Source organism: Prionailurus viverrinus, chromosome D2, assembly GCF_022837055.1.
Source record: "Prionailurus viverrinus isolate Anna chromosome D2, UM_Priviv_1.0, whole genome shotgun sequence".
In the NCBI taxonomy this organism is placed as follows: Eukaryota; Metazoa; Chordata; class Mammalia; order Carnivora; family Felidae; genus Prionailurus; species Prionailurus viverrinus.
Window position 1 is genome coordinate 57,322,939 of NC_062571.1, and position 15,500 is coordinate 57,338,438.

Sequence of the window (15,500 nt, forward strand, 5' to 3'; positions counted from 1 at the left end):
TTAAGTGTAAATACTAGAGAAAATGCAAATATTAAAGACAACCTAAAAATACATACCAGTCAAGTATTTCATTTCACTCACTTTTTAATTGAAATATAATTCATATAACACAAGATTTCACACGACATAACATAAAAAGTCTCATTTTTAAAGTGTACAATTCAGGGGTTTTAGTATACTCACAACGTTGTGCAACCACCACCACTCTCCAATTCCAGAACATTTCCATCATTCCAAGAAGAAACCCTGTAACTGTTAGAAGTCACTCCCAGGTCCTGCCCCTCCCTCTCGCCCCCAGTGCCTGGCAACCGCTAATATACTTTCTGTCTCCATAGGTTTGTCTGTTGTGAACATTTCATGTAAATAGATTCAAACAACACGTGGCCTTTGTGTCAGTTTCTTTCATGCAGCATACCGTTTTCAAAGTACATCCTTGTAGCTCGTATGAATACTTCATTTCTTTTTGCAGCTGATTTAATATTTCATTGAATGGATATATTCCACTTTATTTACACATCAATCTTTCATTTAAAGGTTTTTAATTGTGGGGGCCTGGCTGGCTCAGTCCATTAAGTGTCCGACTTTTGATTTTGGCTCAGGTCATGATCTCAACGGGCGTGGGATCAAGCCTCATGTCAGGCGGAGCGTGTGGGCCCTGCCTGGGATTCTCCATCTCCTTCTCTCTGTCCCTACCCTGCCTGCACACTGTCTCTCTCAACATAAATAAATAAATAAATAAAGATTAAGGAATTTTAATTGTGGCCAGATACATATAAAATGTACCATCTTAACCATATTTTAAGTGTTCAGTTCAGCAGTATTAAAGTATGTTCACATTGTTTGTGCAGCCATCTCCAAACACTTCTCATCTTGCAAAATTGACAGTCGATTTCCATTAAACAATAACACCCCATTCTCCCCTCCCTCCAGCCCCTGGCATTTGTATTCTACTTTCTGTCTCTATGAATTTGACTACTTTAGGGACCTTGTGTAAGTGGAATTGTACAGACTTGTTGTTTTGTGGCTGGCTTATTTCACTTAGCATTCATGTCCTCAAGGTTCATTCATGTTGTAGCATGTGTCAGAATTTTCCTACTTTTTCAAGGCTGAATAATCGTTTATTGTGTGTGTGTGTGTATATATATATATATATATATATATATATATATATAATTTGTTTATCCCTGCATATTTTATCTGTGCATTCATTAATGGACACTTGGGTTACTTCTACATTCCTGGTTATTGGGAATAACGCTGCTATAAACATGGGCGCATAAATATCTCTTCGAGATCCTACTTTCAGTTCTCCTGGGTATATACTCAGAAGTGCCATTGCTGGATCATTTAATTTTTTGAGGATATGACACGTCGTTTCCCATAGAGGCTGCACTATTTACATTCCCAACAATGGTGCACAAAGGGTCCAGTTTTCTCCACATCCTCACCAACGCTTGCTATTTTCTCTGTTTTATTCATTTATTTAAAAATAAGCATACATTGAATACTTACTGTGCCAAAGCTCTATACTTGGCAGAAACTGGGGCTGCCAGGATTTTAAGTTTCAGTTTCTCTGCTCTCCCGAACAAAGGGGGGGGGGGATTATAGACACAGGTTGAAATGCAAAGTGATAGGTGCTTAATAGGGGATGGATCAGAGTTCTGTGTAAACACAGAGGAGGAAATGAGAAATTATTTGGGGAAAGCTTCACAAAGGACTTGATATTCAAGCTGGATGTTCAAAGGTCTGCAGGAGGAGGTCAGGTGGAGGAAGAAGGATATTCTAAGCCCACAGAGCAGCACATAGCAGCAGCTAGCCTCCAATATGGCCTCCAGGATGGCCCCAATGACTACCTCCTGGCAGTCATGCTCTTGTATAAGCCTCCCATTATACATTGGGACATTGAATAGTTCTGACCTGTAAAACCAGTAGGATGTTGTGAAAATGACCGTGTGTCCTTCTGAGGATGTATCATAGATCTTGTGGCTCCCTCTTGGATCTCTTGCTCTGGAGGAAGTCAGCCACCATGCCAGAGGACGCTCAAGAGGCCTTCTGGAGAGTGCCAAGCCCTGGGGAACTGAAACCTCTTCCCAGCCTATCAGCATAAGAATGCCAGCATCAACTTGTCAGCAGTGCAAGGAAGCCACTGTGGAAGCCAGTCCCCCAGCCTCATCAAGCCTTCAGATGATAGCAGCCCTGTCCAACATCCGACTGCAGTCTCACGAAAGCTGGAGCCAAAACCGCCCACGAAGCCACTCTCCATTTCCTGACCAAAATCACCCAAAAGCCAAACACCAGTGTGAGAAAATATATATTTATTATTGTTTTAAACCAGTAAGTTTCGAAATAATTTGTTACACAGAATGAAATAACGAGTAACGCTCAAAGCATGACAAAATCTGGCGTGCGGTGGAAATGGTGGCAGGAAAGGCCACAGACAGAAACTCCCAAATTCAAAGGCAGCTCTGAAACCCCAAGGTTTATGTAAGAGTGGGTGAGGGAGCCATCTGGTGGAGGTAAGCTGCTTAGACATTCTCTTCTCTCCCCACTCCTATTTTCCAGCTTGTTCTACCCAGCATTTCCCACTAGTATTTCTCCAAGGGCCACAGTGAGGTTTATGAGTCAATCATGTGGGTCATACACACTGTGGCTTAGAGATGCAAAGACTAACATCTGGAAAATGTCAAGTTTTTACTTATCTTCTTTTACTAGTTTGTTCTCCTTCAGTCTCTTTCACTTATCAGTGGCACTAGGATTTGGAGCAAAGAATGAAGACTCAGAATGTTGGAGAAGGGAAACAAGGAACTGGGAGAACTTCATTATACTAAATTCAGAGGTAGATTCTCAAAAGCAGAATCCAGCTGACCAGTCTCTAATTACCAAGGGAAGTCTTTGTTCATCGATATTGGCCATGACTGTTGTCCCTTTCTGGCCTTTAGAGCCTTCTTGTATCCTCCAGTGTTCCCCCGGAATAATGCCTAGTTCTTAAATAATATCTCTCAATTGCAGAGCTGCCAGAAGAGAGAACCAATTATACTACTAGCCACAGCCAGTGTGAGACCAGTGATCCAGGCCCACTCAAGGAGGAGCTGCAAAGACACTAAAATTTACCTTCGGAGTAAATTACTGATGGTGAAATTTCAGGTAGTTAAGATATTAAAGAAAAAAAAAATCTTTCTATACTTCCCCTGGACTCACCCTAAAGGAGCAGAGGCAGAGTGCAGCCGACAAGCCTGACCTAGACACAAAGCCTCCTCTGAGAAGGGAGAGGATTTCTGAAATAGTGTGGTCCGGGCGGTGATTTCGAATCTGTTCACAGTCTAGCTGTTCGGAAGGGAAAGTGATAGTTTCCAGTTGGGGCAATCAAGGAAGGGGTACAGACATTTGACTCCTGCTTATACGAATCGGTTCGATTTGTACCAGAGTGGCGAGATGCGTGACCCTGAAGCACGTGCTCCCACCGATCTGCGGTATTTTGCGCATCCTGATCACTCAGGGACCCAGCTGAGCGTGGGCGAGGCTGAGGGAGGAAAGACGCGCAGGCACAGGGCTGAGGTGGGCGCTCACCTGTGCTAGAGTGGGCGGAGCTAAACGCAGCAGCAGGGGCCGGAGGCGGGGCGGGCGCGATGACGTCACGGGCACGCCGCCGCTGAGCAATTCGCGTCCCGGAAGCGGCGGCGGCGGGGTAGGCGGAGGAGACTCCCCAATTTGCGACTTCTGAGGCCCTTGGAAGAGGCTTGTCGTCGGGGTGGGGCGGGCCTGAGGAAACGCTCCTGGGCCCAGTGGCCCTTCCAGTGCTCCCTGACCGTCCCCGCCCCTCCTCTACCAACCCAGCGACCGGGCAGGTGAGGTGCCACCCCCTCCCCATCCCCTCGTCTCTGCCAAGGGCACGGAGTTGGGCTCCTGGACGCCGCAGGGGCCGTCACCTGCGGCCCAGCGGCTTTGGGCGTGGCCTTCCCTGGTCTGGGCCGAAAGGCCCCATCAGATTCCCTGGGCTGCGGTGGTGGTAGTCCAGGCCTCTGCCTGCGCTGACCGGCTCCCCGCCCACACGGGCTCTTACCGCGCCCACCCCGGGTCCTTTTATCCGATCTCCTTCCGCGGGCATCTCGGGCTCCCAGTGTCCTCTTTGTCACATCCCCACCCCCTTCAGGTCGCAGTCCCCTGCGTGGAACTGGCTTATGTTGCTGTGCTCCGAGGTTTTGATCACTTGTTTTCTGCTTAGCATTTGGGGTAGGACTTTGAAATTAGGAAAGAGGGTAAGAGTTCCTGCGGTTCTCCCCATCGGAGAGGGGAGATGGGAACGGGGCCTTATGGAAGGAGGTGACTGCCTCTCCGGGTTCAAGGGAAAAGGGAGGGTAATGGGCAGGAATGGTACAGGAAGTGGTTGGGAACAGAAGGGAGAAGAAAGGGTTAGAAGATGTGACAGGGCAGGAGAAAGCACTGGAGTCCTGGAGGATGGGCAGTTCATTCACTCATTCAGTTCATTCACTAATTCACTGATCATAAATTAACCGTCCACTATGTGCAGAAGTAGTGGTAAATGGAAGACATAGTTTTTGACTTGGTGGAACTACTACTAAAGTTAAGAAGTGTAGACCGGCAAGAAAGCAGGGAGTTTTACTTTGGTGTGATAAATACTGTTAGGGCAAGTTCATGATCCTTTAGGATCACTGGGGATGGGCGCCCATTCCAGACTGACGGTGTTGCAATGTTTCAGCCAATACCTGAAGTATGAGTAGGAGTTAACCAGGTAAAGAGTGGGTGAAAAATATTCCAGGTCATCATTTCTTTTTAGACAACAGACTGCCTCTTCCCAGCAACCATGTGTTCTTGGTCTTTATGGTTTATACTCTTTTTTAAAAAAAAAATTTTTTTTTCAATGTTTATTTATTTTTGGGACAGAGAGAGACAGAGCATGAATGGGAGAGGGGCAGAGAGAGAGGGAGACACAGAATCGGAAACAGGCTCCAGGCTCTGAGCCATCAGCCCAGAGCCCGACGCGGGGCTCGAACTCACGGACCGCGAGATCCTGACCTGGCTGAAGTCGGACGCTTAACCGACTGCGCCACCCAGGCGCCCCTATGGTTTATACTCTTGATGGATCTGTGGGGGAAAAGACATTAGATGGAGAGTCAGATGAGCCGGGTTTTATATCTGGGTAATTCGGTTCACCCTGCTGAATGGTGTTTCCTCTCTGTGAAACGGGTATTCCATCTGTAACCCTTGCTACTTTACAGGTTTATTCTGTAATAAACCTCATGCACCACATGAGATAGTGTGTTGGGATTGGAAGTGCAATGCAAATGTCAGGAATTATTATGGTTACAGGATGCAGACATCAGAGCGTGAGGGGAGTGGGCCAGAGGTAAGCCCCAGCGTGATGCCTGAGGCTCCCCTGGAGTCTCCACCTGCCCCTACCAAGTCCCCGGCGTTTGATCTTTTCAACTTGGTTCTGTCCTACAAGAGGCTGGAGATCTACCTGGAACCCCTAAAGGATGCAGGTGACGGTGTCCGATACTTGCTCAGGTAATAGACTTTGTAGAGTTGCTCTGATTGCTCTGACCATCTGGGCCTTCTGCTTTCCTGCTCCATAGTTGTGCTAGCCATTTAGGCAGTGGCCGGGCTGTCCTTTCTGCCCTAGTGAAGAGCAGTTCTGGGAGGTCCATTGGTTCCCCGGGCTTATTCCAGGCCCACCCCTGGACAGGCAGGCCCTGGAAACCATATGGCCTTTCACCAGAGTTTCTTTGTGGTTCAGTAAGATCATACCTCAGGACTGCTAACTAGCCTTTAACATCGGGCCTTCTAAATCTTTAAAGCGGGTTTTTTTTTTTTTTCCTTTCTCAGTATCAGCATAATTAATATTAGAATTAGAATATAATTTTGAACAGAAGTTAAATGTAAATACCTATGAATTAGCAGGTACCGTTTTCACTAACCTTTTTTTTCAATAATCTTTTGGGATTATGGATCTCAAAATTTTTTGTTCTTATTTTGCTTTGATTTTCATTCTCTATAATTTTATTTTTTCCCTTTTCAACTCACTTTCTTATCTTAAAGAATTTTAATTACAGATATGTACTATTTCACTTCATAAATATGTCAGTTTATTTCTAAGTAATAAGGACATTTAAAAAAATGTTTTATTTATTTTTCAGAGCGAGAGTGCAAGCGAGGGAGGGGCCCAGGGGGAGGGAGACAGAGGATCAGCGGTGCTTACCGCAGTGAGCCTGACATGGGGGCTCCAACCCACAAACCGCAAGATCATGTCCTGAGCTGATGTCAGATGCTCATCTGACTGAGCCACCCCGGTGCCTCCTGGACATTAGAAAAAATCTTTTTTCACGTTTGTGTATTTTTGAGAGAGAGAGAGTGCAAACTGGAAAGAGGCAGAGAGAGGGAGACACAGAATCTGAAGCACGCTCCAGGCTCTGAGCTGTCAGCATAGAGCCCAATGTGGGGCTCGAACTCATGAACTGTGAGATCATGACCTGAGCCGAAGTTGGATGCTCGACCCACTGAGCCACCCAGGTGCCTTCGGACATTTTTTTTTTAATAAGAAAAAGTAACACCACACCTAACAAAGTTAACAGGAATTCCCTGATATCATTTTATATTCAGTTCACGTTCAGATTTCCTCAGTTGTTGCAGGAATGTCATGTTTTGGCCAAATCAGATTCCAATCCAGGACTGTGCATTCTATGTGGTTATTGTGTCCCTTAAGTCTCTTTCAATCTAAAATGGTTTCTTTTTCATGATACTGACTTGCTGGAGACTGAGCTGACTGTTCTGGAGAATTTCCTACTTAGATTTGTCTGGTTGCTTCCTCATGGTGCAAATTGGAAGTTAGATTTAAAGGCTGGATCAGATTCAAGTGAAACCCCAAAGGTTATGTATTGCTAATATTGGGAGCCACATCACATCTGGTTGTTGTCCTACACAGCAGACGTTCATAACCTGGGGCCTGAGTGGGACTTTATGGGGTCACTGAATCTCTTGAAACTATATATATATCTTTGTGCACATATGTGTATTTCTAAGGAAGAAGCTTCTAATTTTCATCAGATTCTCATACAGATCTCCAACCCTCTAAGATGCCTGAGAGAGACAGGTAGGAGGCAGGGTTAGTGCAGTTGGGTTAATCTCTAAGAGTGCCGTTGAGTATTCATTCTTACCTCAATCTGGAAGTAGTGGGGGAGGTTTGCTTTTTAATTTTAGAGAGCGAGAGAACATACTTGTTGGGGGAGGGGGCAGAGGGAAAGAGAGAGAGAGAGAGAGAGAGAGAGAGAGAGAGAGAATGAGAATGCAAGCAGGCTCCACGCTCAGCACAGAGTCTGATGTGGGGCTCGCTCTCACAACCCTGCAGTCATGACCTGTGCCAGAACCAAATGTCAGATAGTTAACTGACTGTGCCACCCAGGCACCCTGCAAGGTTTGTTTTTAACTCTCTGAACAAGGCCCCCTAAATTTTTCTTGTTCACCCCAGAACCCCCTTAATTTATGGCATTAACCCTAGAGATGAGCTAGTTTGTGTTCCAGAGGAATGTTCTCTATTAGATCGATGTACTCTTGTCACGAGAGATAGGGGAGAATGGACTAGGGGCTTGTTTTATAATCCCACCACGATTGTCCAGCTGAAATGAATTTTAGTCTTCCTTAGGGCAGGGGGTGGGCCCTGGTGTTTTCTGTGCACACATGCAAGCATGCGTGTGTATGTGTATGTGTTTTACCCTTTTGTGGCAAAGTGCAAAAGTAACTATATCCTGCTTCTTGGAACTCGTGTTAGGGTTTTTCCATTTTATGAAATTAGAAATCTGAGGATGTGATGGAATTGATTAAAGCTGGATGGGGGGGAGGGGAGCAGCATTTGGTCTAAAAAGCCCCCAGGAGCTTGTCTTCTGTGCCAGGGGAAGACAGAGCACTGGTCTGTGAAAATGGCTGTCAGATTAATTTGTGCTTTTGATTGTTCTTTTCTTAGTAAAGAGGATTTGACTTTCAAGAGGGACCTAATCTTCAGCTTTGTCTGTTACGTCTGAAGCCTAGAGCTGCGTTAGATTTTTAAAAGACTCCTCTTCTGGGATCAGCTACTCTAGTGGGTGGGTCTCTATGACCAAAGTGTCAGTGAAGATATGAGACAGAATGGGAGAGGCTTTACAATGAAAGTGACTTTAGTGACTGTATGATGTTTTTATTTCTGAAATGAGATCGGCCTTAGACCTGATTTTTAATTTGCTTTTACGCTGGTACCTGCCGCTGGATGGTTCTGAGGCCTAATTAGGATGGTATAGAGGGAGTATGCTGAATTTTTAGAGAAAGGTCGAGAAAGGTCATTTTATTCCCTTACTCAAAGTAAAAACAGCACATAAGTTAATGAATCTCATTTAGCAACTGAAATACCTCAATCACAGCGAAAGAAGATACATTGGAGTTCTGAATATGTTGCTTACCAGCAACTTACCTGTTTATTTTTCTTTGACTCTTCCTCTGATGGCTGACCTTAGAAATGCTATACTGGCTCTTTCAAATATGGGTGTCGGGCTTCACTGCCACATCTCTGCTCCTTTTTCCCTGTTAAATGTCCTTTATGAGGGGCGGAGCCAGCAGCCTTTGCTGGTCTTTGTCAGCTCGAGCCTCTGGTCTTCTTTCTTTCCTCCTTGGGGGCTTGTGCGCTGCACTTTGGTGGTGGTGGTGGGCTGGGCCTGCGTGGGCCCCCAGCGCTGCCGGTTCACTTAGGGCGTGGCTGCTGAAAGGATGCTGTGTGCTGGTTTCAAGTTCGGTTTTGATAGATTAAAACGAAACATCATTCTTTCTCCTTATTTATTTATTTTTTATTTTTATGTCTCGAGAGAGGGAGAGCATGCGACCTCACTCGAGTCGGGGAGGCGCAGAGGGGGAGAGGGAATCTTAAGTAGGTGCCATGCCCAGCAGGGAGCTCATGACAATGAGATCATGACCTGACTGAGACCAAGAGTCAGACACTTCATCAACTGAGCCACCCGGGCGCCCTGACTTATTTTTATTTTTTTGAGAGAGGGCAAGCACGCACTCTCGTGCAAGCCAGAGAGAGGCACAGGGAGAGAGAGAATCTTAAGCAGGCTCAGTGTCCAGTGTGGAGCCTGACCCAGCGCTCCGTCTCACGGCCGTGAGATCATGACTTGGGTCGAAATCAAGAGTTGGACCCTTAACTAACTGAGCCACCCAGGCACACCCCTATTTTTTCTCCTTTTGAATTAACGTATGTTAAAATAAATTCACAAAATTTGAGAAATAAGAAAGTCACAACTGGGGTCACAGAAATCCTTCATGTTTTGTCCTCTTGATTTCTGTATTAGATGAATTTTGCACAGTGAATATATGGTTCATGTATTTTTCTAAGGGAAAATTTTAAAGAAGAAAGTTTGTCATTGTCACCTCTTAAAGGGACCAGAACCTTATAAAACACAGGTTAAATAGTATTAACTGGGTCTCTCAATGGATATTTTATAAATTCTTCTTCTGGGAGAAAGTTCCATAGGTATTCTAGTTCTGCCAGGATACCTTTTCTCATCGCAGGGCCTAATGTGTGACCTTAACTCCTCCCCCAGGCACCTGTCCACATGAGGGACCCACTTTTCATTTCTCCTTGACACTGTGAGCTCCAGGCCCCCTCCTCTTGCTCCTGGTTTTGATGACCCACCCGTGGTAGCCATCTCCCCTTCCCACTGGAGGAGTGGCCGTCTTTGGTGACCAGGCCTTTCTTGTGTTGTAGGTGGCAGACACCTTTGTGTTCCTTGCTGACCTGCCTGGGCCTCAACATCTTGTTCCTCACTTTGAATGAAGGTAAGAATTGCTTCCAGGGGCCAGGGGGTTTTTGTGAATGAATGTGGGAAAGAATTTCAAGAAGTGGCTGCCTGTCTTGCCCTGGAGGTGGCTTCCTTTCATGTCTGCTTGATGTCAGAAAACTGGCTCTGGAGAGACACTCTGGGCTAGAATCCTGGCTGGGTGGTTTGGATGACTTTGGGCAAGTTCTTGAATCTGTTTGTTAAGGCCTAATTTTCCTCATCTCTAACAGGAGGGTGCTTTCCTCCGAGGGTGGTTGTGCAGAGTGAGACAGTCTATGTATAACGTTTAGCACAGTGTCTGACACAGAGTAAGCAGCCGATGTATGATAGCTATTATTATTTTTTTTGTTTCCTTCTTGACTGAATGCTGGCAGATTGACCTTTTTCCATTTTGACTTTCAAGCTGATTCTGGGGTCACTGGGGCATGACATGGGGTCAGGGTACCAGGAAGGTGAATAGATTTTTGTAGAGATTTTTGCCATATCTCTGGATTTTCTCTGGCTCAGCAAGTGAGCCTGGAGGGGGGCTGCTGGGAAGTCACCAGCAATGAGGGGTCTGTGGTGTGGAGCCTTTGAGGGAGACGGGTGGACAGGTGGGTGGCTCTAGGGGTCTTGGGTAGTGATGTCTCCTGGGGACCTTTTGTGACGAGATACACCAGGACCCAGCCGTTTTCCTGTTTGGAACTGGCAGATGGCTGCAGAAAAAGCTGAATCCCTAGGGTGAATGTGTGAAGGGCCTGGGACAGAATGTTCTGAGGAGCTGGGACCGTTATTCACATTTTCACTTTTCTTTCGAACTTGCATTTCTCAAGTTTCTCCTTTGTTTCCTATGGAGATATGGATTTGATGGGTTAAAAATAAACCCAGTTCACAGAAGACCTCGTTTTTTGTTTCTTAGTAGGACTCTTTGCCTGTTCTAAACTCAGATATCCTTCTCAGGCTGTTAAGATTTTTCTTAACATATTTCCAAAGTAAATCATATGACAGATACTTAACAAGCATTTACTCTGTGCTCAGTGCTGTGTTAGCTTGCTTTGGGGGTACCGTACTGCATGGGCCAAGTTTCTTTTTTGGATTTTCTCTCAGCATTCCCTTTTCTTAGTCCACAGTGGTCTGGTCTGTGGTATTCCAAAAGCCAAAAGAAAGACTTCTAATCTGTCCCAGTGGCCCAGAGGTCAGCACGTCAGTCACGGGGTGCTCCAGCAGCCAGACTCCAGGCACGAACCACCTACTGTGTGCTAGCATGAGTTTTTTAATATTAAAAAAAAAAAAATGGGTCTGGGGCTATAGTGACCAAGCAAATGAAGTCCCAGCCCTCAAGAGCCTATATTGTGAAGGAGACAACTATACATATCGTCAGTTGTGTGGCTATAGGAATCCTATTGGAGGGCGATAGGAATTCTATGAGGAAGACTAAAGCTGAGTTAAAGGGCTGGAGAGGGAGCAGGCCAGATACTGTGTCATGCGAGGTGATCAGGGAAGGCCTTCTGGACGGAGCCCTGGAGGAGGTGAGGGAGCTAACACGTGGGCATCTGGTGGGCAGAGGCTGCCGGTCCTCGCTACCCGTTCACCTGCAGTATCGTCGATCCCATAGGTGCGTGGTACTCGGTGGGTGCCCTGATGATTTCAGTGCCCGCCCTCCTGGGCTACCTTCAGGAGGTCTGCCGGGCACGGCTGCCTGAGTCTGAGTTGATGCGGAGGAAGTATCACAGCGTGAGGCAGGAGGACCTCCAGAGAGTTCGCCTGTCTCGCCCCGAGGCTGTGGCTGAGGTGAAGAGCTTGTGAGTATGAAAGGGGCCGGGGAGGTGGGAGGCAGTCACGACCGCCGCACTGAGTACTTGCTCTGTGCCGGGCATTGTGTTAGGCAAACCACAGATGTTATTTCCTTTCGTCTTTCCACCAGTTCTGGGAGGTAGCTGCTATTATTATCTTCCATTTATGGTTGAGGAAAGAGGCGCACACAGCTAAAAGGGGACCATGGTGGGGCGAGAATCCAGATCTAGCTGATTTCACAACAGTTTGTGTTCTTTCCACCAGAGACCCAATTTAGGGTCTTGACTAAGCATGTGCGCACAGGAGCCAGGGTTCAAATGCCAGCTCTTCCCTTTACTTGCTGTGTGACGTCGGGCAAGCTGCCCAGCCTCCCTGTGCCTCGGGTTCTTCATCCGTTAAATGGGATAGTAATAGACTTACCTCATAGGTGGGTGTGGAGAGTAAATGAGTGTCTGGTACCCAGGAAGTGTTCAGTAAATACCAGTCACCATCACTGTGCTGTTGAGAGGCTTCCTAAATGTGACAGAGCTGGTACTTTTGAAGAAGCACCTTACGACTGGTGAATAACAGTAACCATAGCATCTGCAAAGCTGCAGACAAGAGTTACAAACAGACGGAGCCTGGGCCTGGCCTGAGTCAGTTATCTGGAGTGGGTCTGGGTATCTGTGGTTTTTAAAAAAAACAAAACAAAACAAAAAAACACAACAAAAAACCTTTTTATTTTGAAATGACTTTAAACTTAAATGGGAGTTGCAAGAATAATACAAAGAACTCCCCTATGCCCTTTACCCAGATAAAACAATTATTAACAGTTTGCGACATTGGCTTCGTCTGTTGCCGTATCCTTGCACATTATTTTTTTTCTTCCTGAACCATTTGAAAGTAAGTTGCAAACATCATGCCTGTTTACCCCAAATGCTTCTTTCCTAAGAGCAAAGACATTCTCTTAGATATCCATAATCCTATAATCAAAATTAGGAAATTTTACGTGGCTAACAGCATTAGTGCAATTATCTAATACACAGTTCATAATCAGATTTTACCAGTTGTGCTAATAAGGTCTTTTATATGAATTTACCCTGATCCAGGATCCAGTCCTGAGTCATACATTACATTTAGTTTTTATGTCTTCTTAGTCTCCTGTATCCTGCAGTAGTTCCTTAGTCTTTGTTTCTCATGACCTTGACTTTTTTTTTTTTTAAATTTTTAAATTTTTTTTTTTCAACGTTTATTTATTTTTGGGACAGAGAGAGACAGAGCATGAACGGGGGAGGGGCAGAGAGAGAGGGAGACACAGAATCGGAAACAGGCTCCAGGCTCTGAGCCATCAGCCCAGAGCGCGACGCGGGGCTCGAACTCCCGGACTGCGAGATCGTGACCTGGCTGAAGTCGGACGCTTAACCGACTGCGCCACCCAGGCGCCCCTTTTTTTTAATTTTTAAGTTTGTTTATTTTTGAGAGAGAGAGAGAGAGAGAGAGCAGGAGAGAGAGAGAGAATCCCAAGCAGGCTCCACATTGAGTGCAGAGCCCAATGCAGGGCTCGTACTCACAAACTGTGAGATCATGACCTGAGCTGAAATCAAGAGTCAGATGCTTAGCCGGTTGAGCCACCCAGGTGCCCTATGACCGTGACATTTTTAAATGAAAAGAAAACTTTTTTTGACATTTATTTCTTTTTGAGAGATAGAGCTCAAGTGGGGGAGGGGCAAAGATGGAGGGAGACACAGAATCCGAAGCAGGCTCCAGGCTCCGAGCTGTCAGCACGGAGGCTGATGCGGGGCTTGAACCCATGAACCGTGAGATCATGACCTGAGCTGAAGTCAGATGCTTAACTGACTGAGCCACCCAGGCACCCTGGTATATTTTTTTTATGTTTGTTTATTTTCGAGAGAGAGAGACAGAGTGTGAGTGGGAGAGGAGCAGAGAGAGAGGGAGACACAGAATCGGAAGCAGGCTCCAGGCTCTGAGCTGTCAGCACAGAGCCCGAACCCACGAACGGTGAGATCATGACCTGAGCTGAATGAAGTTGGATGCTCAACCGACTGAGCCACCCAGGCACCCCACACCTTGACGTTTTTAAGTAAAAACAAGATTATTATTTTGTAGAATATCCCTTAATTGGGGTCTGTTTGTTTCTTTGTAATTAGATTAAGGTTATACATTTTCGGCGGGAATGCCACAAACAGTGTGTGTGTTGTTGTCAGTGTATCCTGTCAGGAGGTACGTGATGTCAGTCTGTCTTGTTATGGGAGATACTAACTTTGATCAGTTGGTTAAGGTTTCTCTATCAGACGGCGGCCATTGCTGGGTCTTGCCTTGATCAGTTTATTACTGTGATAGTTACAAAGGTGATTTTCTAATTGTCATTGTTAGCTGGTATTCCGCTGTAAGAAAGAGCTCTTCCTTTTACCAATATGAACTCAAGATTCTTAGTTTTATTTAATGGGTTATAATCCATTACTGTCATTATTTTGATCTCAGACTGTCCTAGGTTTGGCAGTAGGAGCTCTTTTGAAATGGCTCTTGTGTCCTTTCAGTATGTCCCCATTATTTTTGAGTACATGTGATGTTCAGATTTATCTCACGCTTGTGCTACCCCCACTCTAGAATCAGCCATTTCTCCCCAGAGCCCTTCAGAAACCAAGATCTGGGTGCAGCGTGCGTTCATTGCTTCTGGGGGTGCAGCCATTAAAAAAACCCTCCCAAGTGAGTCTGCCTCACAGCCCAGGTGGAGACACACTGATATCCATCCTGCCATTTATCCCGTAGCTGCAGTGTGTTGGGGGGTGGGTACCCTGCTCCTCATTTTATGAATGAGGAAACTTCAGCCCTGGGAACGTCAAGTAGCCCAACATCAACAGCCTGGAAGAGACCCAGGCAGGAACCTGTGTCCTGTTCACACCTCAGGAGGGGTCCTGAAAAGGGGACTGAAATGTATGCAGTTTCTCCTGAGCTCTCTGGCCCCTCTCGTGGGTTTGAAGAGACCAGCTGTGCCTAGCTAGCCGTCTCTGTGAAGTCCTGGGCTCTGTGGCCCTGAGCTCCGGCCGGCCCCGGGGCGTGCGGCTCACAGAAGCCCTGTGTGCCCGCAGCCTGATCCAGCTGGAGGCCTTCCTGAGCCGCCTGTGCCGTACCTGCGAAGCTGCCTACCGCGTGCTGCACTGGGAGAACCCTGCCGCGTCCTCGCAGTGAGTGGCCCTTGTTCCCCCCACTGCTGTTCTGCTGGGATTTGCCGCTGGAGTCCCTGCTCGCCTAGCTCAGGGGCAGAGAGCCTCTGAGACTCTTGTGTGTAAACCTGCACATAAACCTGTGAGCTGGAATGTACTGCTTTTGTTTAGACACTTTTGGGGTGGTACAAATAATCATAGTAGCAGAAACATGTCCCTCCGTGTAATCTCTCACCCACTTGTTTGACGGGCAGATCTCGTTGGTTTATTATTAAGCGTGCCTATTGCCATGTGGGTGTGCTCCAAATTGGTTTCCTTCTGATCTTAAGAATTTCTGACCCTGTGGTTCCTCTCTGTCCATGCAGGTTCTATGGGGCTCTTCTGGGCACAGTTTGCATGCTGTACCTGCTGCCCCTGTGCTGGGTCCTTGCCCTTTTAAACAGCACGCTCTTTCTGGGGAATGTGGAGTTCTTCCGAGGTAAGCCCTGGACAGCTTGACAGAGTTGGGGCCCAGGCTCTGAGGGCTAGCTTAGGCTTCCCCCGTTTACCAAGTCTCTACAGCTAACCGTCTGTTTGCTGTGCCATCCACAAGGGGGCAGCACCATGCCAGGGTAGTTTCTCAGAGGGTCCCCGAATGTGCATCTCTCAGATGTCAGGTGGGATACAGGGAAACAGGCAAAGCTGCTGCTGTAGGGTCCCTCTCCCTTCCCAAAGCAGGTGAATCCCTGTTTACATGATGTGGTGG

At 46.6% G+C, this 15,500-nt stretch overlaps 1 protein-coding gene across 2 annotated transcripts in view; it reads left to right on the forward strand.

Moving 5' to 3' along the window:
- Positions 1 to 3,647: 3,647 nt before the first annotated feature.
- Positions 3,648 to 15,500, forward strand: part of ZFYVE27 (zinc finger FYVE-type containing 27) — a 30,895-nt gene continuing 19,042 nt past the window's right edge. Inside the window, exons 1-6 of one of the 2 annotated variants that reach the window (XM_047825368.1) lie at positions 3,648 to 3,845; positions 5,329 to 5,526; positions 9,746 to 9,816; positions 11,413 to 11,599; positions 14,681 to 14,776; positions 15,121 to 15,233. In XM_047825368.1, the coding sequence (XP_047681324.1) occupies positions 5,330 to 5,526; positions 9,746 to 9,816; positions 11,413 to 11,599; positions 14,681 to 14,776; positions 15,121 to 15,233 (664 nt within the window). In that variant the 5' untranslated portion in view covers positions 3,648 to 3,845; position 5,329. The remainder of the gene's footprint in view (positions 3,846 to 5,328; positions 5,527 to 9,745; positions 9,817 to 11,412; positions 11,600 to 14,680; positions 14,777 to 15,120; positions 15,234 to 15,500) is intronic. The other variant, XM_047825369.1, reaches the window with a different exon arrangement.